The following is a 26255-nucleotide window of genomic DNA, read 5'->3' as shown; positions in this document are numbered from 1 at the left end:
CTCTTTGTTTCCATTTTAAAGTTGCAACTATTGCAAATACACCACGTAGCAAAAGAAGATGAGGAGTCAACGGAAGCAGCAAACGGAAGTCGCTCAATTGACAACGCTGCAATCAGCGCTTGGCATATTGTGAGGTCAGTGGAAGAGGCGGCGTTGAAGTAGGATTAAACTCACGAATATAAGCGGGCAATGAAAGCTAAACGCTGTTTAGGCCAAAGCCACTCACAGAGGAAAGGTGGCAGATGGAAGAGTCTCCGACTCCAGTCAGCTTGATGATTGGCCAAAAGTGTTGACATCGCATTTTTCAACTGAATTCTGTTTGGAGTGCCGCAGTCGAAGTTGGACTTCAGTTGATAGCCAGAAGCAGTTGTTTTTTCCTCGATGTTGTTGTTGTTGCTTTGAACATTTTTCAAGGCACATTTTGCCCGCTGCTGCTTGGCCGCAATTTTGATTAATGGTTGAAGCTTAAAGCCGCATGGACAACGCAGCCGGCGGCGACTTTTTTATTTGGCAATTATGTTGTTTAGAGCTCGCACAGATTTCACACCTCGAACATTTTTCACAGAACTGGCACCGAGAGCGTCAGACAGAGAGAAAGATAGAGACAGAGTGATTTCATGTTTCGAGGCTTGTCGGTGACATGGAGCGTCATTAATTCTACTCACTCGTCTTCCCAATGGCCGAATCTCCAAACTGTCGCCTGTCATTTTTCAACCATTTCTCGGCATTTTTTGACATTTGACAAGTGTTTCCGACTGCGGCCACCAAAACAAAAAATCAAAACACAAAAAAAAAGGTGGCTAAAGGTGCAGCCAAACCCACGGGATGTCCAACAACAACAACAACAAGGACAAATATCTAACAAAAAAGGTCCTTTATCAATCTGTCTTCCGCCTTTACTGCTTCACTTTGAAATTTTTATGCAGATGACGGCATTTAAAAGTGTCCAAATCTAAGACGAAGTTCCAACACTCTTATTCACACTGCTTTGTGATGAATATTATCCCATTTCCAGGCAGTTGGCTAATACTTTACTTACCCTAACCAATGTTATCAGCGAATTGTCCTTGGTGGTTGGGTTGCTTGTAATTAGTGCTGGCAATAAGAATGGAAATCGCCTGATTAAATGAAGCGTTAAACCTGATTTTGGGTTGCAAACGTACAATTGTATTGAATATGTATTTGTTCTGCAAATGTAATTCAATGAATGGAATGAGAGGAAGTCACGTGACTGGGTTTTATGCTGGCTTCTTGGACTCTTTGGTCTCTTTGTGCGCAGTAACCATCCACTGGGTGCCATCACTCGCCTGAGGGCTGCTGATGAGCGGCGATAGCCAAGTCCAGAACATCCGTTTGCCCAGCACCAAACGCCAGTTGCTCCAGAAACCCAAATCGTAGCTGCGATCCTGAAAGTAATACATGCAACTGCCCCGACTGATCATATACAACTGAAAGCCCAGCTGGGAGGCAACAAAAGCCAAGCTGAATACACTTATTTTAAGCACAGCTCCGTTGATAATTAACCAATTGGGATCTTCTTTGAATGAATCGAGCAATTTCACCGGATCGACGCCCAAGAAGATGAGCGGATCACTGAAGACGGGCAGACGAATTTTGAAGACGTACGCAAAGTTGTAAGCGAACACAAACAAATTGCCGAGCGTAAGATGTGCGAGCAAGGCGATAAAGTAGCGTTGATTGGCATGACCAATGCAGTTGGCCGTAATATTGCAATGATGATCCCGCTTCAGCATGCACGTGTTGCACAGTCGACAGTGCCACGCCCGCGGTGGCACCAACATCTGACAGTGGGTGCACAGATGCCACAGATGTGCCTCCGAGGCGAGTGGCTGTTGGCGCGCCTTGGCCACGGCCAAAAAACTCGTATCCGTGTGCCAGCAACAAATCAAATTGCCAAGGATATTGTGCAGCATGTAGATGGCCAGTACACAATTCAGTTTATAGAATTTGCCATTCCTCTGGCACAATTCCGGCAAGATAAAGTGCAGTTCATACCATGTGTAGAGTCCCACAACGAGCAGCAATACGATGGCCGAGATTGGATGCAGTGAATAGACAATCTTCCGGCGATGATGTTTGATGCAACGCAATACGAATGCCTCTGTTGTGATAAAGACTTGACGCAACCATCGTCTGAGTAATACATGAAATTTAACCATTCTTTGGTTCGAGAATGGAGAATAAATTGTAGACGGATTGTGATTATTTGTTTAAGTTGTTTAATTTGATTTGAATAAACTGACTGAATTCGAAGGGTTCATTTGATGGCTTCTGATAATCGCATCAGTATAAATGGCAAACTAATCGAAATTAGATTTATGTGCTTTCAGTTGAAAAGAAAAGGCCGCTTAAAATGAAATTACTTTCTTAGAAAAGTCGAAATATTTTTTTAAATTTCAAATTAAACAAATGGATTGGAAAATATAGAAATGAGAGTTCGTTTTTAGTATTTTTTGAAATATAAATTTACAGGTTTTTTAAAAATAAAGCAAATTAAATTAATGTTCTTTCAGTTAAAAAAAAAGATGAAATTATATGGTTAGAAAATTAGAAATGTTTGATAAAACTTCAAATTAAACAAATGAAGAAAAATATAATATATTAAAGAGAGTAAGTGTTCAGTACTTTTTTAAATTTAAATTAACAATTTCCATAAAATATCATAAACATTTTTTGCACTTGCAGTTGAACCGAAAAAATTGCTTTATAAATGTTTCTTATAAATGTTTTTAAAATCTTCAGAATAATTAAATGATAAGTATGGAATAGAGGATAGAATAGAATAGAATAGAGAATAAATTGACAATTTTTAAACAAATTAATAAAAGTCATTTTTTTGCACTTTCAGTTGAACGTTGAAAGTTGTTTTAAATTAAATATTTCTTTTAAATGTTTTTTAAATCTGCAAAATAATTGAATGATAAGTATAGAATAGGGACTTAGTTCTAGGTATATTTTTTAAATTTAAATTAACAATTTCATTAAAAACAAGTAAGAAAGTTACAGTCGAGTGTGCTCGACTGTGAGATACCCGCTACCCATTTTTAAAAAGGGCCAAATATTGCGGAATTATTTTCAAAATATACCGAAAATACTAAAAAAAATACTAAAAATATACCAAATGATATGTTTGGTATATCGATACAGGACACCATTCAAAATATACCACAGACGGCACAATGTACCAGATTGTCGCCCAAAACAACTAAAAGCCCTAGTAAGTAGGCGTTTTTGCCCATACAAAAGTATTTCTTTAATAACTTCCACAATTTTTATCTGATCGCAATTAAATTTTCAGAAATCATAACTACTATAGTAATTATTGTATATACCAAAATTCGCAACTCTAGCTTTAAAATTGCGCTTGTTATTTGATTTTTTTGATTTGCGGGGGCGGAAGTGGGCGTGGCAAAAATTCGAAACAAACTTGATCTGCGTGCAAACATAACAAATGCTATCGAAAAAAAATTATAGCTCTATCTCTTATAGTCTCTGAGATCTAGGTGTTCATACGGACAGACGGACAGACACACAGACACACAGACGGACAGACGGACATGGCTATATCGTCTCGGCTGTTGACGCTGATCAAGAATATATATACTTTATAGTCTCTGAGATCTAGGTGTTCATACGGACAGACGGACAGACACACAGACACACAGACGGACAGACGGACATGGCTATATCGTCTCGGCTGTTGACGCTGATCAAGAATATATATACTTTATAGGGTCGGAGATGCCTCCTTCTACCTGTTACATACATTTCCTGCCGGCACAAAGTTATAATACCCTTCTACCCTATGGGTAGCGGGTATAAAAACACACACATATCTCATTTGAAATTGCAAAATAGGTGAACCGCATGGAAAACAATGAACCACAGAGCACATGATATGCATATGCAAATGCTTCAGCAGTAGAAATGGCAGCTGCCTGTTGTTCTACATTAGCTTCTGAAAAGGAAACAAATCTAAGTTGTCTAGCAGAGTTTGTTCACTTAAGAGATACCCTATAAATAGCTGGAAAGATTGCTCGCTAAGCTTTTTATGTTAAGTGCGATTTACAAAGTATAAATTCTATGTGAAGTTAAAATGCCTTGGGCAGTAAAAAAATATAAAGAGATGATTATGGACATGAAGAGCCTATTATTTGCAGCTTCGTTCGTAAAAGGCTCTCTCAAGTTATACCCTTTGTTAAGCATTTTATGGCATACAGGGTATAATAAAATGTGCAGCTTGATGCTTGTTTTCGAAATATAAACAGAAACAGATGCCGAGGCAAACAACAATATGAGGCCAGTTAGAGCAAGGCAAGAGTCAAAAAAGAGGAAGAGGAACTTGCTTTCTCGTTCTCTCTCTCTCTCTCTCTCTCTCTCTCTGTGTTATATGTGTGTGCAAACTGACACCGAGTAAGCACACAAATGTTGTCTATTTCGCATACATTTTTATGAATTATTAAGATGAACTAAGTATTCGGAATGCGCAGCACACGGTTTACCATTTCACAGAGTTTGTGGGAAACTCAGTTGTCAGTGGCTTTTACCTGTTTTTCTTCATTTTTTTCTCCAGCTTTTGCTTTTGCATAAAGTTTGTATTTGCATTGAGGGGGGAGCAGAGAATTGGCTTTCAGATCGAGGGTGGCCGGTTACCCACTTGATGCGTAATGTGCTTGCGCGTTATTTGCTCACACCGGAAGCAAACAAACAGCCATTTTAGCTTGTACCTCTCTCTTTTGCTTTCACTCTCGCGTGTTGTTTCGCTATTTCCGGCATTTAAAAGCTGCGAGCTGTGAGCTGACGACACTCGGAATTGAGTTGGAAGAAGAAAAGTCGTGGGATGAACTGTGGACTGAACACAATGTTTGTCAACCTGTGGCATTCTTTTCGTTGGCATTTTCTTTACCGTTGACTTTTTCACTGTGCCCCACTTGACAGTCATTAACATTCACTCGAAAGTAAGTTGCCAACTGGCTGTTTTTGGCCAACTTCTCGCATTATTGCAACGTTTGCTGCTAATTTAAGCCAAAACTCCAAATCTTTCTCCTCATGCGACTTTCGTGTCTTTGTTTGATTTCATTAGCCATGCGAAATGTGAGAAGAAAACTGAAAGTTTTACGCGCCTTCTTGTCTTATCAAGGTGCGCGGCGAGAATCACACTGTATCTCATTTCCAAGCAATTACCTGAGCGAATCCTGCCACCCGCGAGGCTGAACTTGCTCATGGTCTTGCTCCTCATGTAATTGAGTTTGAAAAATGTTTAAAATTAGATATCAGGCTAACACACAAAAAAAAAAAGAATGCGTAACAGGCGTCTTTGCTCCGTGTGCCGCATACAAATTAATAAAAAGAAAAGGAATTTGAAAATAAATGAAGATTAGCCTAAAATATACCCTGGACAATGATTTTGATTAAATTTGAGATTTGAAATTAAAGAATATTTGTTAGAAACCATATAGAAATAAATAATAGTCAAGGAATTGGAAGGTGAATAAAGGTTAGCCGAAAAAAACCTAGAAAAAAAATTGAGGCAACAAATTTAAGTTGCTTTTTATACATTTTAAGATTAAGACAAAGAATTTGATTAAAGTTGATATTTGAAATTAAAGAATATTTGTTAGAAACCGTATAGAAATAAATAATAATCAAGAAACTGGAAGGTGAAAAAACCTGGAAAAGAAATTGAGGCAACAAATTTAAGTTGTTTTTTATACATTTTAAGATTAAGACAACATTTGTTTAATGAATCTGCACACAACAACTTCTTGCGCATTCAAACAATTCATTTTATCTTTTATATAATTAAACGAATAAACACACAGCTACTTCTTGCACATTTCTACGTTTCGCAGGATATTTCAGCACGCCTTACGAGTGCTCATAACACGTGTCTTTAGCTGTCTGCCAGTTTCTGTTATTATTATTATTATTATTATTTTTTAGGTTCAGAGCTACTTGAGACTGAGATGTGTGTGTGTGTGCTGGTAATTAGAGTGCAGGCAGAAATGTATAGCTTTAAACAAACTTCTTATTATGCTGGAATTTATTTTGGCATTTATTTAAGCCAGTAGCGAATATTAATTGCTTGGCAGAAGGTCATAGCTCAAAGGCTGCAGCAGCATCTCCAGCTGCATGCCGCACACATTTATTTGAATATATGCGAATGTGAATGTGAATGTGAATACGAATGCTCGACATCTGCTACTCGATTTATTGTGCTCGACTGGTCGATTGATGCAGCATACCATTGAAATTTTAACGAACCATCAAACGGCAATTGCTAGCTGCTCAATGCACACGCCAGCCAACGTTGCGTATGAGCGATTTTCTATAGCAAAACCATCTGCTGCTGTTGCTCCTGCCGTTGCTGCCGCTCCATCAAATATGTTGAGAATGCTAAACATTTGCCACTTGCCAAACAAAATGGTTCGTCATTTGTGCTCGAAAGTTTTTTTCTCCTCCCTTGTTTTGAAATCTTCACACTTTTCATCTTCTTTTGCTGGGTGCGACATATTTTTACCGATTCGCGGCATATTTCTTCCCCAACTTGGAGTATGCTGCCGTGTGTTTGTGTGTGTGTCTGTATGAGTGTGTGTGTGTGTGGCACGCTTGTTTCCATTTTTTGTTTTTCATAAATTTTTCATTTTGCTCTCGTGTATTGCGCCTTCGACATGTGTTTGACATTTGCATGAGAGGTGTGTGCGGCACGTTGCTGGCAAAGATGAGGAGAATGAGACGACTGCAGTTGATTGATACCCTTAAACGTGAAGTGTATTTTAGATTTTGAAGTGGGCATACTTCATTTCATATTCAGATTAAGCTGAAAGAACATCATATCGTTAGCACTTCATTGAAATTTGATACGATAAATGCTAAAACAAAGTTTCACCTTATAATTAAAAAGTTTTCTTTTAGTTTGCTGATAATAAAAGTAGTTAATTATGCTTGCATACAACTTGTTATTTGATTATGTGCTTCTTTTATATATAGTATATCACAAATTAATAAAGATTTTTGGATAAAATATATATTAATTAAGATTTTACATCACCTTGAAGTCAGAAGTATAGATTTATATATATTTATTATTTCGAAAAGCTAGTCATGCATTTTTCTTAATAAAAGTAGTTAATTATGCTTGCATACAACTTGCTATTTGATTATGTGCTTCTTTTATATATAGTATAACACAAATTAATAAAGATTTTTGGATAAAATATATATTAATTAAGATTTTACATCACCTTGAAGTCAGAAGTATAGATTTATATATATTTATTATTTCGAAAAGCTAGTCATGCATTTTTCTTAATATTGTTCTCAATTTTGTGTAGATAGTTTCTGGGTGACAATCGATCGAAAATATATTTTTATGTCTGATCTGAAGCGCATTCAATCATCGAATTTTCCTATTTTATTTGTCGAGCAGATTTTTAGTTCAATTGATAATAAAATTAACTAATTATGCCAAAAGATGCTTTTGCTAAAAATAATATATTTACTAAAAGAAATATATACTTATAAGTTAAAAAAGCTATTCACTAATTTTACTTTATGTAGTCCCCATTTTTTGTGGTTAGTTTGCTTGGCGACAATCGATCGAAAATATGTTTTTATGTATAGAATTCTATAGAATTCCCCAAAGATTTATCTTTTTAAAGAGCATTCAATCATCAAATTTTTCTATTTTATTTTTCGAGCAGATTTTGCAGATTGATAATAGAACTAGTTAATTATGCTAAAAGATGCTTATGATAAAATTAAACATTTATTAAAAGAAATATATACTTATAAGTTAAAAAAGCTATTCACTAATTTTACTTTATGTAGTACCCATTTTTGTGGTTAGTTTGCTACGCGACAATCGATTGAAAACATGTTTTTATGCCAACTTTAGAATTCCCATCGATTTATCTTTCTAAAGAGCATTCAATCATCGAATTTTTCCATTTTTTTTTTTTTGTGAGCGGTTTTCTAGTTCAATTGATTTTTTCAAATGTGAAACATTTAAATGTCACACTATTTCATAGTGCTGTCTGTGTCGTGAGTGTGTCAACGTCTATGTGTATGTGTTTGTGTGAGTATCTGTGTGTTAAATTGAAATTGTAGTCGCAAAGAGCATGGGCGTTTTAGCTGTGTGGGCGTGTCGTATGCGAAGCCAGTGCTAGGTTTTTGTGTTTTTCATTATATTCATAGATTTATTGCAAAAGTTTTGTGATTACTTTTCTTTTTTTCTCATATTTTTTTGGTGCCAATGCCTCGGCATATTTAACATGCCTGCGATGTTGGCCCAGCTCAATTGCTGATTGAGTTCGAAACATGGCGCAGCTGAGTGGGGGCAAAAAAAAGTTCAAATGCAAAGTGGAGAGAGGCAAGAGGAAAGTGGCGAGTGAGAAATTCACAAAGGCGACACAACTATTTACAGGACGCGGGTCGCATAGTTGCCAACTGAAAAGCAATTAAAAACTAATTACAGTAGCCTCCACATAAGTAGGAACAACAACAAGAACAACAACAAGAAAATGCGGCAGCGAAAAGCGACAGAAAATTGAGGTGAATTAAGTTCAGTTTGTGGTTTGGGGTGAAGCACGCAAAAATGCGCAAAGCATTTAATAAAAATTTAAAACTTAATTCAGTAAATACCTGGGCGAGAGAGGACAACAACGGCAACAGCAATGCCAGGTGGTGGGTGACATGGCGGATAATTAGAGCAAAAGGCAACGACAGAAATGAGGCGGCCAAGACACTGAAAGGGGGCTGAGAATGAGAGAGAGAGAGAGAGAGAGAGAGAGATGGGGTGGACTGACTTTGTTCTAGTGTCGCCAGCCAACGTCGCGTATGAGCAATTAGTAGTTAATTGTGAAGTTACCCGAGGCACTGGCAGGAAATGGAAGTTGCTACGCTGCAGCACTTGTGACATTGACGACGCTGCGGATGAGAATGCGGATAGCTTGCGCAGCTAATGGTGGCTGCCAAAGTTGAGGTGCGAAGTGAGGGGGGTGAATCTATGAGTGTAGGTGTTAGTGTAGCTTGTGTAGCTAGCTGTAGGTGTTTGCTGAGGCGAAGGCGATGGCGAGGTGACTGCGCCATGCGGATGCCAATGCCGTGTAATTAAGTAGCAATTTTTGCTACTGCAGCAGAATTTTCAGTAGTTAGCGACACGTATGTATGTGGGAGGTTCTCTCTCTCTCTCTCTCTCTGTGTGTGTGTGGGTGCTTTTGATAAATTATCGCAACTAATTAGCGTATCAATAGCGTTACAAAGGCGCACATCAGCTGGATCAATAGCTAGGGGAGCTGCGATGAACAACACACAGATTAGTTGAAAAAATATTTGGAAATGAGCATAGAACGAAAGTGTGAGTAGGAAATCACGACGTGAGAGAGAAAAAGGTGTTGGTATTACACTTGATTAGAGTATTATTTTACTAAATATATTTGCAAACACGCCAGAGAAGGTCGAGCAAATAATTAGATTACACGGTGAAGTGTTTAGAAAAAGTTAATGCGAATTATGAGGTTATATTAATTAAATAGAAATCAATACATATACTGATAAGCAAATTAAATTGTGATCAATACGCAATCTTTCACTAAGTGAAAGTAGTTAAGACAATCCGTGTTACCTTTCTCTATTTTACCCTTTTCTTGTGTAAAATTCCAGATGAGTTGCGTTTGAAAAGAACATGCAAAGGCATTGAATGGCCAAGATTCTTAGCAAAAAACTTCTCAATTGTAAAATGTCAATTAAATGACTATCGAATGGAATTGTGACTAAAAAGCGCTTAACTACGAGTACAACACAGCCGGACCGACTTTGTAGACACTTAAACAACGCTCACCTAATTGAAACTGGGAGACGACCTAAAGCTGAAAAGCCAAAGCAATACGGCAACAACAGCAACAGCAACAGCGACAACAAGAACAAGAACAACGATAAAAATCAACGGAATCATCAGAGAGTAGAGAGACAAGTAAGCAAAGACGATTAAAAGACCAACTAACCGAAAAATGAACAATGCCAAATAAAAATAAAAATCAAACACGCAAAATGGAGAAACAAATGGCGAAGCTTTTCGTCCAACCAATCCTTCTCCTTCCCCTCCTTGCTCCTCCTCTGCTGTTAGCGTCCAGCAATGCCCAAGCCACTTATGTAAGTAAGTAAGATGAAGCGCCCAGCTCTAAACAAAGAAACAACAAAGGGGAGAGCTCTAGAAAAAAAAGGAGCAAAGAAACGAAACGAAATAAAGAAGCGTTGACAAAAATCAAACAATGAAAACGCTGTTCAATAAAAACGCAGGGCAAAAATAGCAACAAAAAAAAAAAAGGAACGCAAGAGATAAGCAAAGAGCGAGGAATCCGTTGAGCAGGGCAAACAGAGTAATGCCAAATGATAAAAACAAAGCAAAAATGGAAAGTGTGTGTGGGCCAAAATGAAGTGGCGACGACACAACAAAAAAAACGAACGAACCTAAAATAAAATAAGAAGAGAAGAGGAGAGAACGAAAATGTGCGAGCTAATATTATGGACACAAGGCCTCGTCTTCAAGAGCAAGTCGAATTGAACAGCAACAACAATGGAAGCAACAACAACAAAAGCAATGCTGTGTCCCAAGAGTGGCAGGAAGCATAGGCAAAGGCGAAAGCAATGGCAAATCAAGTGCGTGTACTTGACTCAATGGCCACTCAATGCGACAAACTTTGCCATGTGGTCCACACTCAACTCAGCTTTTGAGCGTGAGAGTTTCAAAAAAATGGGAGAGCGAGAGAGAGAGAGATTAAGGGTGGCTGAGCTGTGGGAACTCACTCAATTCTGCTCAGCATCCCTTTTGAGTGCTGAGAGCAAGCTCTCGCCAAAGCTTTTGTGCAGCCTGCTCAGAGCAGCAACTGTCCGATGATGATGAGAGCACAAACTGTGTGCGCTCTTATTCAGTTGCTCTTAATTGATTGCTGTTGCTTTTGCTTAAATCTTTTGTTCAAGCAAAAGTAGTAATTGCTTATGAAATTGCAAATGTATTTAAAGATAAGCAAACTGCATACAAATTTTCGGGGGTAACGAAAGCTTTAAGTGCATACAACTTTACTTCAATTACAGTGTCTGCCATTGCAAAATAGTCGCCTCAACGGGGCAGTAAATTTCTCTCAGTAGTATGAGCTTTAATATTTTTAAGAACTTGACTTTCCGTAGGAATCCAGTTTACAGATTATGAGCTCATGATGGGTGGAATAAATAAATATTGTGTTTTTAATATGATATATGCTATAACTTTTTTCCCTACCTTCGGCTTCGTATGTGAAGTACGACACAATCTTAAAATAAATACAAAATCTTGTTAAATTCTTAGCATGTTTTACTACGGCAATTATGCACATATGTTTCAAACACAGCTCTTTATTAATGTTGTTTGTTAATTAAAGTTCATCTTCAGTTAATGCAAACAGACTGATGAAGTAAACATTTAATTTGATACAAGCAATACTCGCATGCCAATCATTGCTCAGTTTGATTACATTGAAATGCAATTGATTAAAATAACTAACTTAAGTTACATTTCAATTTATTTCCAATTGCCACTTGATTGACACAAACACATATCGAGTATTGAGACAACTCTCGTTTCATACTCGTTTGAACAGTAATAAATGATCAATAAGCCTTCAAATGGGTTTTATCTATTGCGCATTTGATGCCACGCCCACCAATCGCCCCAATACTTAATGCAATTTGAGCGTCTAACCCTTTCGCGCCACATGGTCATGTCCCGATGCGTCGTCTTCTCTCATTTTCTCTGCCCCAGACTAATCCGTTTTAATTTTGTGCCGCGTTCTTTGAACTTTCCAACTGTTTGGACGTTTCGATTCACACATACTACGAGTACAACACTTGGTTGTCATACACACACACACATTTACACACGTCCGCATACACACTTAGACAGTTGAACAGCTTGAGAGCGCCTAAAAGAATGCTTTGTTTGCTTTTCATTAAATGTCAGGAGGTCTGCGCTCGCTCTTTCTCTCTCTCTCCCTCTCTCTCCCATCATCATCATCACGCTGCGGGCTGCAGCTTGATTTTGCTTCTGCTTTTGCCTTTGTTTAGTCACTTCTCTCTCTCTATCTCTCTCTCAACGTTGCTTTTGTCTATTTCAGTTTTATTATAAGTATGGAATTGTATTGCTTTGGTCATGTCATTGACGCCTCACAACGACTGCCAGAGGGGCCAGAGGTCATTTTTGGCTTTGTTTGGCTTTCGGACTCTCAGCAAAGTTGCTCTGGCACAAAAATTTGTAAGTCTTGCGACGTCTTAGAGAATTAATTAAAATGCAAATATCTGTTTTCAATTAGAGCTTAATGCGAACATTATGTGCGTAAATAACTTGGCAGAAAGCAACAGCTAATTATGCCATATTCGCAGTGGGCGCATTGGGCGTGTCATCATGCCTCAAGTGTCAAGTGTCAAGCGTCAAGTGGCAGCAAACAGCAAGCAGCAAGTGGCATGATTAAAAAGTTTTGGTGATGTCGAAAACGGTCGATAGGTTTATCGATTGTTGAGCTTGTTTGAGCTCACACTTAATGAAATCATTTAGCTAATGTTGAGGCATGCACGCAACGCTCTCAGCCAATATCAAGTATACGCCATGTGGCACAACTCATTGACTTGTGGCAGCTCCGACACAAGCTCACACACACACACACACACAGACGCGCATGAGTATACGAACTTCTACACTTAACCGAAATGAAAATGTTTAGTCAACTGTAGCTGACCTCACCAGGCGCCGGCGGCAGCTCTCTGGCAGCTTGCCCTTTGCCTCAATGCAATCACAACGACAACAACCACATTGCCAACTATGAAGGCAACAAATACAACAACAACAACAACAGCAACAACAGCGACAGCAAAAATGAAAACTCCGGTGACTGCTATTTTTAGTGTAGTGTAGCCCGAGAATCTCTGCACTCGGCTCTCATGGAAATTTCATAGACGAGCTATGAGAGGATAGAGACCAACACCCATACATAGATATCTACCTACACATACTCAGTGCTTAGCTTTCAACTTGTCTAACTGCCGTAATTACTCACACTTGACCGAGGCATCGGCTTGATAACCCGGCATCAAGCATCGCTGTTGGCCAGATTAATTACAATTTTAGCAGCTTGACTGTCAATCGACCGCAAAAGGCCCGTAAAAGTATGCAGCAAAAAATTGCTTTAATACGACAACGATTTGTAAAAAGAGTTGCATAATTTTAGGAGCTGTTGAATTTCATTTCGTATTCCACTACACAATAGTTTGCTTTATAATCACAAGTATACGCACATGTGGTTTGAAATGAAAACTCAATTATGTGTGTATCCTGTAAAATAGAAAATTGAGAAGGGGATATTTGTCGAACCTACTTTCAGCAGACGAAATAAATATAATACTTGCGAGACGTTAAAGGTAATCCGTAATTAGATTTCGGTTGTGCGCAAATGTTCGCAAAATCAAACCAATAAATAATTTGCGGACATTTTTATTGTTGTCCCATTGATTAAGTGCTGGGGCCTATTGTTGGGTAGTTCGAAACGGATAATGACCATGGGGGCGGTTACTCTCTCACTGCTTGACCTATAAAAGTACAACTTTGACACAGGTTATTAAGTAAATGTAACTGGCACAGCTTGCCAACACACATACACACATAAACAATACTTTATTTACACTGTAATGGCATATAAAATGGCTGCCGTTGGCATTTACTTGTGTATGTGTGCTTCGTTTTTTTTTTGTGTGTGTGTTCTTGTTGGTTTATTTGCCAGTGTGTCCAGTTGTTTAATTTCTATGCTTTTATTTTGCCACATTTTCTCTGTTGCATTTCTAGATAGATGGGTGGGCGTGGCACGCCCCTTATTCTGTTCGTTGCTCTTGTTGCTTATTTATTTTCGTAATAACAATAAATAACATTTTTCTTCGGTTTTTGCTCCTAGTCTCGGGGTGTGTAAGTGTGTATGTGTGTGTGTGCTCATTTGCTGAGTTGTTTTATGCGCCTGTCGCTTGTTTGTGGCTTTTTGACATTATTTGGATTAAGAATATAAATCTTGGCCATGACTCAGCGACTCGAGAGAACTTTTTTAATATTTTTACTCGATTTTGCTGTTTCGGCCACAAATTGTCGGTTCGCCTTTATTAAGATTAACAACTGATGCAGCAGCAAGACATAGACATAAGCAAATTTAATTAAAAATATGAAATTCTAAATTGACAAATAAATAAACACACAATATTGTCTTACGGTCTGTGAATAATTAAACAATGTCCAATTTTGGCCTGAAGATGTTTATTATTTACAAACATGCTTTTCTTCTCAGTTCTCTTCATGAAAATAGCAAAAGTTGCATAGACAGTTCTAGTTTTCAGCTTGTGGGGTTTTTGCTTCTATTTGCTTTGTGCCAATTTATTTTCACCATAGAATCCACACCAAAAAATTCTTGGAAACCAGAGAGATGTCTGAAATAGAAATGTGTTAATTAAAATTCGACACACAGAGAGAGAGAGAGAGGGAACTTTTGACTTTCAAGGCAAAACGAATGCACGATATGTCAATACACTAAATACATTGTTTATGTATGTGAGTTTGCTCTATTTTTGTGCCCGCAGGATATGCTCACACATAAAATAAAAGTAACAGCAGAAGCTGAGCTGATAGACAATAAAATGTTGGGCGTTGCTTTTAATGTGCGACACCTTTTGTTGCAACAGGAGCCAAGCGCCAGAGCGAAGCTGCTTACCTAAGCATAGTCATATGCATACATACATATATTAGCGATATACAGACACAGCAAACATTTAGCTTAGATGCGATTTGCAAAATGTTTTGGCTGCAGCATGCTTCGTTCTCTGCCTATGAATGCATAAGCCAGGCAATTCGAAATGGGCCACAGCTTAGCCTAATGGCGTTACGACTTAAGCTGCAATTTCAATGCAGAAAACCTCCACAGCCTGCTGCCCCCGCGACTCCCCCGAACTCCCAAAGCAGCAATTTTGTTAATTTTCCAACTGCTTTGCGCGCATTTCGCGCACACCAAAGTTTTAATTAAGCTAAAGTCAAAAGACCGTTAGAGCGTGTGCACACACACACACACACACTCATACACCCACACCCACACACACATATACGCATACACATCGCAGCAGCAACACGTCAGCAAATTCTTTCTATTCATACCAAGCTCCCAGTTGGCTTTTCATTCATTCAAAATGCCAAACAATTCAAAAAATGTGTTACTATTTCGTCTATCCTCGCTCTCTCTCCCTTTCTCCGACTCTCTCTCTCTCTCTCTCTGTCTCTCTCTCTCTCTCTCTCTTTTCGCTCTCTCTCTTTCTCTCCTGCTCTTTGTTGGTTGTATCAAAAGGCATGTTGGCTAAATATGTTGCGCTTTTGTTTGCCCCGCTGAATGTGTTGCGGAATTATTTTGCACCACGCTTTGCTCTGTTAATAATTCAAAAGGGCAGCTGCCACTGCCACATCTACTTGCCACTGCTACTGCTACAGCTACAGCTACAGTTGCTGCCACTGGCTGCGGCTTTTACAGCGCACTCTAAATGCCTGCGGCGTGGCTGCCTGGCTGCCAGACTAAGCATCTTTTATGTTTTATTAGCTTGTCTAATTGAAATATGCACGTTATGTGTAGCTCATGAAAAATGGCCGCGCTCTAAGCAAAAATTCACTTCATTAGAAGGTCATTTAGCAGCGCGCATGTTTCAGAATAATTAACTCAAATGTAACTGATGTCTAGCTACCACAGAAAAGAAAAATCCCGTATTTTAGCACCCAAGTAAATTCATTTACAACTATTTCTTCAAAGAGAACTGAAATGATGTCAATATAATCTAGTTAATAAAAATATTATATTCTATTTATTATGTAAAATCCAATTGCTAATAATTGGCATGAATATTCGCAGCTTATGCGCTTAAAGGGATTTCGCCCCAAATACATTTAATTTGCGAGTGTTGAGCATTCGATAAGCCACGCATTGTGCTCAGCCATTGGAAACTTCCAAACAGCTTTTTGCTGTCACTCAGTCAATAAAACAATCAGATTATACAGCTTCAACTTCTGGAATCAATAACATTTAATAATAAAATATATATAGTATAAAGCGTGAAATTTATTCAAACTCACGACTGGAAGACAGTCAACTGTTGCTCCAGTTGAGATATGTTGTCATTGCTGTTACTGGCACAAGAATTAGATGAACTCGACGCACGCTTGGCGGCACATTGATAGACATAATTGGCCAGGGTCACCGCAGGAGATGCTGCCGTCGTCATCGCCGCTGCTGCCGCTGCTTGGATTGTTGCATTGCCAATGCCATTGAGCTGCTGGGACGCTGCCACATTGCTGTCAGTTGCCGGCCGCAAAGTTGTTGGTCGATTGCAGCTGCCAGTCTCAGCAGCAGCAGCATCAGCAGGAGCCACCAAGCTGGTGGGATGCCGCGGCTGCCACATGTGGCGTGTTCTACTGCCGCTGCTCGCCTCCACTGCCCTCGGCATCTCCCTAAGGCAATAAGCGCCAATTTCGCATACTGCTGTGTGAAACACACACACACACACAAAACTATTGAGCTGACTATGCGATGCAGTTGCTTGCTTGCACTTACCCAAACAGTTGCTGATGATCACCCACCAGCTGCAGAATATCATCAGGTTTAGTTTGAAATTCAACTTCATGATGAGCTCGATTTCGGATACTTTTGTGAACTGTTTGAGTAGTCGTAAATGTCGTCTGATTATTTCAAAGGCTACTTCAAACAATTTGTTCTTGCTTTTTGCTACTTGCCAAAAACTTTTTGCTCTGATCAAATTTGTTGCAAGTTTTGTCAAAACAACTTGCTACGCTTGTGAATTTTATTTTCGTTGTTTTCGGTTGTTGTTGTTGTTGTTGTTGCAGCTCAAGTAAATCCATTTAAATTGACGCATTGACAATTGTTTTACCAATTTTATTCTACTTGTTTTTCGACAGTTGTCCGTTGCATCGAGTGTCACAAGTTTTCCAACACCACTTCAGTGTTTATCATACTCTAAAAGTGGGTTCTATGCACTTCAAGGATTGGCTGAAGCAGTTTTAGTGGCAGTTCAAGTAGTTTAAGAAAGTATTTGAGGAGATATCGCGTTGCATTTCAATGTGTTAGTAAAAAGAAACAACTGCATATAAAGTGTATTTATTATTCGTCCGTTAGTTAAGCTCGTTTCTTGAGGTATTTTGTTGGTTTTTATTTTATTTTTTGTGTGTATTCGGTACTCAAGCGTTTTGACAAGTGCTGCCTGCAAATTTTGTGCTATTGTTGCAGCTGACTAGCATTTGGCTTAAAGTTTCGCCTTGGGTTTACTTAAGGTTTCCGCTTGCCCTTTCTTTTTGCTCGTTCTTTGGGTTCTTTGGGATGGAAGCATCTTTCTCTATTTGCTGCTTTGCATAGCCAGCTAGTTTATCAAAACAATTTCAAGTTGAAGTGCGGCTGCAAAAACAATGCGCTCCGGGCATCGATTTTCTAAAGCGAATGGGGCCGCGTCCCACAAGACACAGCAACTGAAGCGTTGAGGGTGTAAGGAAAACAACTCAATGCATGGCACTTAAGCAGCTCAAACAACAACAGCATCGACATCGACAACGACAACGACTACGACAACGATGTGCCACTTGAATTGCATTGGGTTGAAGGTGTAGAAACTTTCATGACAGCAGAATGCAATTTGTGTGCGGAGCAAAGTTTATGCAGCATTTACTTGCCACCGTCTGTTGCCACCGATTGCCGAGCACTCGCACTTGCACTTGCGCTCGCTCTCGCATTCGAACGTATTTGTGCAATCAGTCAAAGCCAGTCGAAAGTGCTAGCTGTTGGCTGCGGGCTGCTGGCTGCTCTATAGTCATTCTACGCCAAGGAGCTTAAGAACTATTCATATGGTGTTACGGTCTTGATCCACTTTATTCATAACAAAACTCAACTAGCCGAGCCATGGATTGGCTAATGCATTGAAATTTAAACTAAGTGCATACAGTTTACCCATTCTAATTATGCATTGGCAAACAGTAGCAACACAGACTGTAAATATATTGTACAACACCTAAATACATACGTGTGTGTGCTTAACGAGGTTGGTACTTAAAAGTGGCCAATAAAGTGGGACTATTAAATGAAGTATTTAGTTTCAAAAGATAACTATAATAAATAAGCTATTAAATCAAATATAAATGCACGCATTGGTATATTTTTCATAATTTTCATAAATAATTTATGAAATATATCATATATGGTCTAAATAAGAAAGCTACAGTCGATTGCGGTCGAATGTCAGATAGCTGCTACCCATTTTTAATAATAGCAAAATTTACCAGAATTATTCTTAAAATATACCGAATTTATATAAAAAATACTAAATTATTATCATTATTATTATATATACTACTTAGTATAAAATATACCGAACTTATATACAAACATACTAAAATATACCGATATACCTTCACATTCAAAATATACTAAAGAGTATAAAATACATCAGATTATCAACCAAGTCAACTGCGACATCCGGATTTTGCCAAAGAGAATTATTTCTTTATTAACTTTTTTAATTTTCGTCTAATCGCAAACAAAATTCAGAAATGATATACTCTAGTTATTTTTATAAGTACCAAGTAGTATATCAAAAAAATGTTTCCAATTTTTCTCTTTTTATAACAAGAATTATACACACTTTAAATAACAAACCAATATCTTATTTTTAGTAAAAACTTTTAAATCCAGCCAAAGCATTACCATAACATTTATGCGATTTTTCTGTTTCATATATTGTGCACATCATAAACTAGGAAACACACACACAGAAAGTCAATAAAAGTTTACGCACTTTATGCAATTTGATATCAAAATTTTATTGCTGAATTTGCCATGGCGACCCTCGCAGTCGCTCATATCCCAGCGCTAGAATATATCTCAAAGCTAGCTGACTTATCGGGCATCCAGTTCATGCTGTAACGGAAGCAACCATGGCAAACGCTTGGCACGTGCATTTCGTATGATAAATGTTGTCGGTGTCGTTGTCGCTGTCGCTCTTCTTGTTGTTGCTACTGTAACTGTTACTGATGCTGTTGGTGTCGTTGTCATTGTCGTTGTCGCCTTTGCAGTTGCGTTTGCTGATTATGCAGCGCTGCTTATGCCACATTCGCTGCTGCTGTTGCTGCTGCTGCTGCCTCAGTTAGTTATGCCAGAGCGCAATGTGGATGCCAAAAACTTGCCGCGACTTCCTTTTTCGCCTAGGTATCTTTTTATTGCACTCGTGAGCGCAAAAATAAACCACAAAATGTAAGAGAGGCAGCAACGTTGCTCAGGTGTGTGGAGAGAAAGAGAGAGAGAGACAAAGTGGGGAAAAGGAGATCAGTTGAATTGGTAGTCGTCTGTCTCTATCTTCTACTCCACGTTTAGTTTTGTATGCGGCGTCAGGTTTCGTTGTGTGTTAAATTAACGCTGACATGCGCTAACTAGCTGTATGTGTTTGCCTGTCTGTGTGTGTGTGTGTGTATGTGTGAGTGCCGCACGTTGCCGTTGTAACTTGCAACTTAAATGCGCACGTGACGCTGCCTGCGTTGCTTTATTGCATGCACGGGCGAAAATTAACAAAGTTCCACTTTTTTCTCTCTTTTTGTTCTACCGCAAGCGAGTCGGTGACACACTTTTTGGGGATGGACGAAAAACGCATTAAGATGTTTAAGTTGCACACGTTTGACGAAGACAGGGCAACATTACGCATACGCCGCATTGGACGTAAACTGCAATCAGCAAAGCAGCAGCTCAAGCAGCTCAACCAAATACGCATTACTCCTCAATGCAGACGACAATCAATCGAAGGCTGACAGCTTTCAAGGACAACACGGAAAATTGCACGAGATGCCTCAATTGCAGCGAAGCATTTTGCCAACATCAAATCGAAATTTGCGCATACAAAATATATACTCTATGTGCAAGGAGAAAAAAAATATGATGATGGTAAGAATGAAGCAAGAAAATGTTCGTTGGCGCCAACAGCGTCGCGTCAACATTGGAATTATAATCAGAAAACTGCGCGCAAACAGAAATTGAAAGTCAACAGCAGCAAGCAAGAGAAAGTGGGTTGTGGAAGCTGCGGGGAAAGGTGGTGAAGGTGGCATCAAGGATATCGAAATCAAATCACAGCATCGTCAAATGCATTTAAATCTGTTTGCATTGCATTCCTTTAGCTATGTGGCTCATGCTCCCGCCATCCCGCTGCTCCGACTGCTGCTGTTGTTGGCACTCCTTTCGACTGTCTCCTTCGACTGTCTCCTGTCTCCCGTCGACAGTCTTCCGCTGTCATGTCGTTGTCGTAGTTCTCGCCTCGCTGCACTTTGCGTGCGCCTTGGCATGTGTCTCTTAATTTTTCAGCTTGCACATCTCCCCCGAGATGTCCCTCTGTCAAAGTTGCTGCCTCCGTTGTCATTGCAGTTGTTTGCATGTCTGGGATAGGGAAATTGATTTTTATCGCCTTGGGACATGCGTTTGACTGACATACTCACACACAAGCTGCCTTTCAGTTTGTACTTTTGACTATTTGTTGCTCCAGCTGTCGTTGTTGCTCTCGTTGTCAAAGAAGTGTCAAAAGTTTTGGCATATCGACAGTGTTGTTGGTTTTCCGCTTCATACACAAACACACCAACTTAATCGCTCTCTATTTGTTTAGTGTAGTTACAAACAAATATTTAAAGCTGTTAATAAAATCGTTTATTGTAATAAAATACTGCCACTTAATAATAAGTAAATATTTTAGTGAAATATTGTCATGTCTCTGGACTGTAATTAAATAATAACTTTCCTCACCAAGCGCTTTGCAATTTACATGTTATTCAATTTTTGTAATACCACGCAAATAACTGAAAACAAAAATGAGTTTGACATTGTAAAATATTTAAAAAAGTTCCTTTTATTATATTAATTTACAAACGCCTAAAGGATATTACACCGCTCATATTGTAAAAATGTTAATTTAAATTGCCATTTTTTTGCAAAGTATTTAAATGCGCTTGTCTATTGTCATTCCCAGCAATCTGTTAACAATTCTTTGGCATTTTGCATGCCTCGAGGGGTTTTATTACATTGAAAAATTAATATAGCAAAGATCCCGTGTCGTGTTTCACTTCACACGCTTGTTAATAAATAAATAACATCAATATTTATTCTTCGCACATTTGCCATTTAATAAACAGAAATGAAACCATAATGAATATACAACATCAGCAACAACAAATACGTATACGTAATATATAGCATAAAAAATGAGCAATAAATTGCTGTTACAGTTGAACAACACACACAAATTAATAATGAATATGTTTCGCGAATACATCAATTGTTGCGCTCAATTGTTGTTTAACAGAAATCAAACAAAATGTGAAGAATTTAAATGGAACACTTTATTTTTATTTACCTAGCATTATTAATACACAATAATTAATTCATTAATGTGCATAAAATGCATAAATAATTGCATGCGCATTTCATACTTTTGCCGCTGCCAATACAAATAACACGTATACGCATACGAGTATAACGCATACGCCCCATGTCACTTCAAAAGCAATTTTTAAATGAACCCGCAAAGTTTTGACGTAATTTGAAACTGAAGTGAACTTGCTTCACCTTCGATTTGTTTAATTAAAGTTTCGTTTAATGGAAAAGCCAACGAAACAGTTTTTACGTGCACATGAGACTCAACCACCTTTTTCAATCCACCCGCGTTCCCCCACGTAACCCTTTTAATTGAACATTTTTAATTTATGCATAATAAAAACTGATTTACCGCTCGAAAGAAAACTCGAAAAAAAAGTTCAACTTTAACTTTGATGCTTTTTATGACTGACCCAAAAAATGATGAACCATAAAAGCGCACAAGGTGTGTCCGTGTGTGTGTGTGAGACTGTGTGTGTGCACGTTCGAGTGTATGTGTGTAAGAGAGTATGTGTATTTGGCAAGAGAATAGACACCAAAGCTAAGGTAAAGTTTCAGAGCGTGGCGCAACTTTTGGATTTTAGTGCCGGCCGTTTGGTCTATTTTATAGTATTTAAGTGGCCATGAATTTCCCATCCAGTGAGCAGCCCATCCGTACAGACAGTAGAGCAGCTTCAATTGAACCTCTGGCCCGGGGGCACAGGCTGCCAGGAACATGTGCACGTGGCTTCAAGTGGCTCTGGCCCCAAAATAACAGCCAGGAAACTAAGGTAAGGCGCCACGTGCCCCACAGACACTACTTCTGTGGTTACTCCTGGTGCTGTTGTTGTTGGTGCTGCTGCTGTTGCCGTTGAGTCAACGGTTGTGGTGGCGCTGGCTGTTGCGGTCAGTTTTGGTTTGGTTTTCAATTGGCTGGTTTTGCTCACCACCTGCAGCAGGTTAGAACTGATATTGTAGGCAACGCATTTCGTACTCGAACTCGCACACTCGCAGCTGTGTAGCAAGTGTCTATTTCAAATTGTTTTAGTTGCAATTTCTAAACTTTAATTTGGTTTAAGTGCACCTGCTAATTGGCAAGAGATTCCATTTCATATTTATTGTGTAGATATTCGAGACTAGGTAGTTAAAAAAAAAACTTATAGTTTATCTATGGTTTTGTGCAAAATTCTCCAAAGCTCTGAGAGCCGATTAAATCGTTGCTTGTTTTATTCTAAATATTTTTAGCCAAGAGAATTTGCATATAGCAAATATTTTGCTGGCAACTGAAACTATTTTTATTTAACAAATGTAAGAAAAATAAAGATTGTGTTGTAAAAATAAAGATTTCATTTGCAGCTCTCTCGTCTGATATGATAAACTGCTTGCCTAAATTCAAATAAGAGTTTATTGAGTTTAAAAAGAGAGTTTAAGTCACTTTAATTCCCCAGCTGCAAGAGTGTCAATTCTCATTCTAGCAATTGAAATATACATATGTATTGCTGAACAGAGATAACACATAATAATGTTGACATCGACAAAGAGTAAGTTGTGTTCGCTCAAGTGCCTAATTTTTCATTCGATTACAAATGATGCAAAAGTAGCACTCACAACAATGCATCACTTTGGGGACCTGCCGATGATGCAGTTCGGAGTTGTGGATCACGAATTGGTATTGGAATGCATGAAGCTGACTCGAGTCGAGAGTAGCCTGTGTACAGCAGCCATTTTGCATCGCATTGCAAGGCTGACAAGTGCTACGAGATGACGAAGATGCATGACTGGCAACACACAGCAAAAGAAGAGATGGAAATGGGAGGCATGTGGCAGTGACAACAAGTCGAGAGAAATTGTAACTGAAAGACACACACACACCCACACACACATACATATAAAGGAATATAGCTTGTCCTGCATGCAAGTGCAGCATGTATGTGAGTTTGTATCCTGGTAGTCACTCTGGGTATGGTTTGCTGGCATCCTGGGCAGCTGCATCTGTTTGTTTGGGATTTTCACATTTGCTTGTTACACTGCGACTGACGTTGATGTGACATGCAACACATTAGTCTAATGAAATTTTTTTCTCTCTCTTTCTCACACTGTTTGCACCATGCCAATTATTGTGGTTGGCTTTGTCAGCTGAATTGTGGCTGCTGCTGCTGTTGCTGTTGCTTTTACTCCTGCTGAAGGCGAAGAGTGCGCTTATGACCAAAGCACCTTGGTTTGCCTAAATATTATCAATTTAATAAGCTTTTGAGCATCTACTTAGGACATTATCTCACTTGTTTTAATTATGTTTTTCTTGTCTACCGCATGGCTCATTAAAATGTGTTGCCTACTTTTTGGCTGCCCCAGCAAACATTCAACTTTAATTGCGCCCATAAATATTACGTATACGCTAACTTCAGTTGGGGAATATGCGAGGTCTTAAATAAGGATTTATTATGATTATGTTGAAAGATTATTTTTTCTGAGTTTTATTTGCTTGATTTGTATTTTTGTTGACAATTTTTTATTTTCTCTTCTAAGTATAATTGATTTTTTTTATCATAGAGCATCAGCTATTCATTGCATGTGTTTCTGCTATTGTCTGTTCTAGTCGGGCTTCAATTGGCAGCCACGTGCCGACAGCAGCTTGTGAGCTTAGCTGGCCACCCATTGCGCTGCGCTAGGGAATTAATTTTGCTTTTGAATGGCTTTGTAATTAAAACGCGGACAGCGTTAGGTGCCAAAGGTAAGAGACAGCAGCCAATGTCGATCCCGGAGCATATCACGGTGTAACTCGGTACGGATACTTTGAAGAGTTTAGTCGCAATTTTGGCTTCAAGTGGTTCAGCACGAGCCTCGATTGACTAACTGTCACAAAGGCAAACCAGACTGTCAGACTAACTGCCAGACTGACTGAGTGTCTAACTGTCTGAATTGCTGACTTGCTGATGAACTGCAGCTGTCACAAAGAGTTTTCTGGATTTCTTTATGTTCAGCTGCTCTCGCCTCAAATTTCAAAACAACTTGAGCCCCCAACTCTCTCTCTCTCTCTCTCTCTCTTTGAGATTCTGCTGTCTGCTGTCAATTGCTGTCGCCCCAAGGCCCGTCTCCAGAGCTTTTGCTTCGCTCAAGCAATTTGGTTTTGTATTATGCAAAGGAAATACTGTCACTGGAATGGCCTTTCCTTACCTGGCATTGCTTTTGCTTTCGCTTTCGAGTTTGAGTTTGGCTGTTGCTATTGCTGTTGCCATTCCCTTGGCCCATAAATCAACTCAAGTGCCTACGCTCCAGCTGATTTATTTTTACCCCAGCAAAGTCATCCCCAAGAGTGAGGCCAGCTGATATGGAATAAGGTGGAGGGCTAAAGGGCAGGCATTTGCCTAAAATATTTAACCGGCACTTGTGCACAACAATTCCAGTTGCCATTCGTTTGTTGTCCTTGCGCTCCTCCTTCTATTCGCTACCTTCGTGGAGGAACCGCCTCTGCCTCTCGCATTTCGTATTTTTAGGTACTTTTATTAAATTCTCAAGTGGCATTCGGCAAGGCGAATTTCCACTGCTCGTGGTGTGTTTTCTTTGCTATTTTCCAGCCAAAAAGTTTCTTTGTCAATTTCCCGTATAATGCACAATAATAATACGAAAAAGTTAAGGAAGAACACACAGCTCTCGAGTTGAACTTGAATTCCGAGGGGTTACACTGGGGCAGGAGCAGAACGCTATGCAGCGGCAGCGGCAGAAGCAGTAACAACAACAATTTGTGGCAAGTGATTACCTTAGGCATTTTGCGGCTCGCAAATTGCGCAGAGCTCAAGGGGATGCCATGGCGCCTCTTATGTTGCTGTTGTTTCTGTTTCTGTTTGCTCCTCCACCTCCACCTCCGTGTCCACCTTCAACCATCTTCTTCTTCGTCTTCGTCTGCTTCTCCTTCTATTATTTGCTGTAGTTAAGACCAGGCACTGGAACCTGCTAAAAGATCAGCATCAGCATCAACATTTCCCACAGGCGAACAGCAAAATTTAATTTTTAATTTCGTTTCGCATAATAAAAATGCTATCACAGACAGTGCCATCAGAGAATGGGGAGCGCAGCACAAAAGAGCACGTGTTTTCTATCCAACAGTTAGCCACAACAATCAACGAGAATGGACATTTAACAGCCAGCCAGCTACTTTTGTTGAATTTTTAAATTTTCATTTACCCACACTAATCTGCAAATCTTACACAAATGTCTTATAAATAATGTTTACTAATGGAAAATCTTATTATTTGCTATAGGTATAAACACAGCTTCTACATAAAGTCAAACAAAAGTAAAGCAAAAACTACTTATTAAAAATAATAGTCAGTAGCATAATCACATATTAATGTTATAAGAATTTTATTCATGGTTATCTTTAGTTGTAAGTTGAAACACAACTTTCAGAAAAGAAAATCGAATGTTAAATATGTAAATATGCAATAAAGGCAAACACAATGTTGGAAAAATACCAGAATAATATACCGCAGAAATATTGAAAATATATAAAAAGCCAATGATTACTACATTAAAAATATACCAAAGAGTGCAAGAAATATCAGAATGTCAGCCAAAGTAACTAAGACCTGTAGGAATTAGGCGTTTTCCCCATAAAAAATAATTTCTTAAATAACTTCTACATTTTTTATCTGATTGCAACCAATTTTTCAGAAATCTTTAATACTGCAGTTATTATAGTATTTACAATGTAGCTTCAAAACTACGCTTGTTATTCGAATTTTATCGAAATGC

At 38.7% G+C, this 26255-nt stretch overlaps 2 protein-coding genes across 5 annotated transcripts; both read right to left on the bottom strand.

Moving 5' to 3' along the window:
* Positions 1-1165: 1165 nt before the first annotated feature.
* On the bottom strand, positions 1166-2345 carry LOC132785291 (probable palmitoyltransferase ZDHHC24). Its single transcript, XM_060791311.1, has one exon. It carries the CDS (start codon positions 2178-2180, stop codon positions 1239-1241), a length of 942 nt encoding a protein of 313 aa, XP_060647294.1. The 5' UTR covers positions 2181-2345; the 3' UTR covers positions 1166-1238.
* An 11969-nt stretch (positions 2346-14314) lies between these two features.
* LOC132785621 (uncharacterized) lies at positions 14315-16850 on the bottom strand. 4 transcript variants are annotated; one of them, XM_060791797.1, is made up of 3 exons: positions 16671-16850; positions 16193-16595; positions 14315-14514 (listed from the first exon to the last, which is right to left on the bottom strand). In XM_060791797.1, the coding sequence occupies exons 1-3, from the start codon at positions 16738-16740 to the stop codon at positions 14421-14423; spliced, it is 567 nt and encodes a 188-aa protein (XP_060647780.1). In that variant the 5' UTR covers positions 16741-16850; the 3' UTR covers positions 14315-14420. The 4 variants fall into 4 exon arrangements, with proteins under 4 accessions (XP_060647780.1, XP_060647779.1, XP_060647782.1 ...); XM_060791796.1 differs by having other exon boundaries at positions 14316-14514; positions 16193-16598; positions 16671-16849; XM_060791799.1 differs by lacking the exon at positions 14315-14514 and adding an exon at positions 15938-16123 and having other exon boundaries at positions 16193-16598; positions 16671-16840.
* Between the last annotated feature and the right edge of the window lie 9405 nt (positions 16851-26255).

The sequence above is a fragment of the Drosophila nasuta genome, chromosome 2R, assembly GCF_023558535.2.
Source record: "Drosophila nasuta strain 15112-1781.00 chromosome 2R, ASM2355853v1, whole genome shotgun sequence".
Classification (NCBI taxonomy): domain Eukaryota; kingdom Metazoa; phylum Arthropoda; class Insecta; order Diptera; family Drosophilidae; genus Drosophila; species Drosophila nasuta.
Note: the sequence above shows the minus strand (reverse complement) of the source record. Positions and strands in the feature narration are given on the sequence as shown.